The 1,455-nt window shown below is 40.8% G+C and overlaps 1 protein-coding gene across 1 annotated transcript in view; it reads right to left on the minus strand.

The window, feature by feature from the left end:
• The window catches only part of myripb (myosin VIIA and Rab interacting protein b), a gene marked incomplete in the record, with an annotated part of 194,224 nt that overhangs the window by 163,435 nt on the left and 29,334 nt on the right, over positions 1-1,455 (minus strand). Inside the window, 1 exon segment of the mRNA XM_014018763.1 lies at positions 786-1,003. Within this exon segment, the coding sequence (XP_013874217.1) occupies positions 786-895 (110 nt within the window).

The following is a 1,455-nucleotide window of genomic DNA, read 5'->3' on the forward strand; positions in this document are numbered from 1 at the left end:
AAAGTACTGAGTAAAAATGAACGGTTAGCTTTTCCAAAATACATTTATTGGGAGGTGATCTCTTCAAATAATATTTTTTTTTCTAAAGGTGTGCAGCTTTGATAGATTATGTACAAACTAAATACAGTATCAGAATGATGTACGTATATTTATACTTCTCATCCAACAACCATTAAATTCACTCTATCCAGGAGACACAATTTTTCAGGATAGTATTTCTTTAAACAATAACAAATCAAAATGAAACAGGAGAAATGACTTTCTACTTCTTACCTTTTTAAAAAACGTAAGGAGTAAAAAGTACAGATAATTTTGTAAAAATGTAWGGAGTARAAGTAAAAAGTAGGCTGAAAAATAATGACTCAAGTAAAGCACAGACAACCAAAATTTCTACTTAATTACAGTAACAAAGTATTTGTACTTAGTTATTTTACAACTCTGGTAACCAGTAATCAGACTGAGGAAGAGGAGGGATAATAAATCTGCTGTAGAATAAGAGAAACAAATAATAAAATCCTGTGAAAATGCTTTGCTGATGTCAGAGAGCAGACTGGTTGGAGAGGATAGAAAGGCAACAACAGGTCAAACAACCACCAGAGTCTGCATCACACCACCTCTGAATGCAACAACCCCAAACAGAAACACAACACAGGGTGCCTTTCCTGTCGGCTGAGAACTGAAAACCTGACTGGACAATAAGAGCCTGACCACCTGGGGTTCAGGATCCTGCCACTGACAGACCTCCTGAGCCTCGGCTCTATCATCACGCAGACAGGCCGTCTCACCTCAGCCTCTCCTCCTCCTTCTTTCGCAGCTTCATGTCACGCTGAACCACCTTCAAGACGTGCTCTGCCTCGTCGTCCGTCAGGCCTGACAAGTCCAGCTTGCGGCCCATTGTTTCCGTCTTTTCCACTCTGAGCTGCTGCTGATGATGACGGCGGTCAACGCAAGGAGGAGGAGAGTCGCAGGTGCTGTCGCGCTGGAGGCCGAGGTTGGGATGAGACTGGAGAAGGACAAAGAAAAGAACAAAGGATTGATGTGTTTGTGTAATCATTAGATCCTCAGAGCTGTGCTGAGATGAGATACGCTCAATTAGGAGCTGTTATTTAATCCAGAGATTCTTAATCCATGGGCCGCGGCCCGAGGGCCTCAAAAGAACAACAGTTTTTAACTTTGGGCCTCAGAGAGCCGCGGGACCGCATTGATTTTGAATAAGGTGCAATACACTTTCTCACCACTAGTGGCAGTACTGCGCCACTCAGATGCGTAACAACTTTTTTAATATGTAGAAGAAGAACCTTAGAAACCTGCCGAGAATGAAAATGTATTTTAAATGAAAAGTAGAAGCAAAAATGAAGGTAATCCATCAAAAAATGCCAAAGTTTTTCACTAATATGAAGTACAGCTTCTGTTTTTACCGCGCAATATTTAAAAGTTCAAAACATTATCAAATAC

Source organism: Austrofundulus limnaeus, unplaced genomic scaffold, assembly GCF_001266775.1.
Source record: "Austrofundulus limnaeus strain Quisiro unplaced genomic scaffold, Austrofundulus_limnaeus-1.0 Scaffold201, whole genome shotgun sequence".
Classification (NCBI taxonomy): Eukaryota; Metazoa; Chordata; class Actinopteri; order Cyprinodontiformes; family Rivulidae; genus Austrofundulus; species Austrofundulus limnaeus.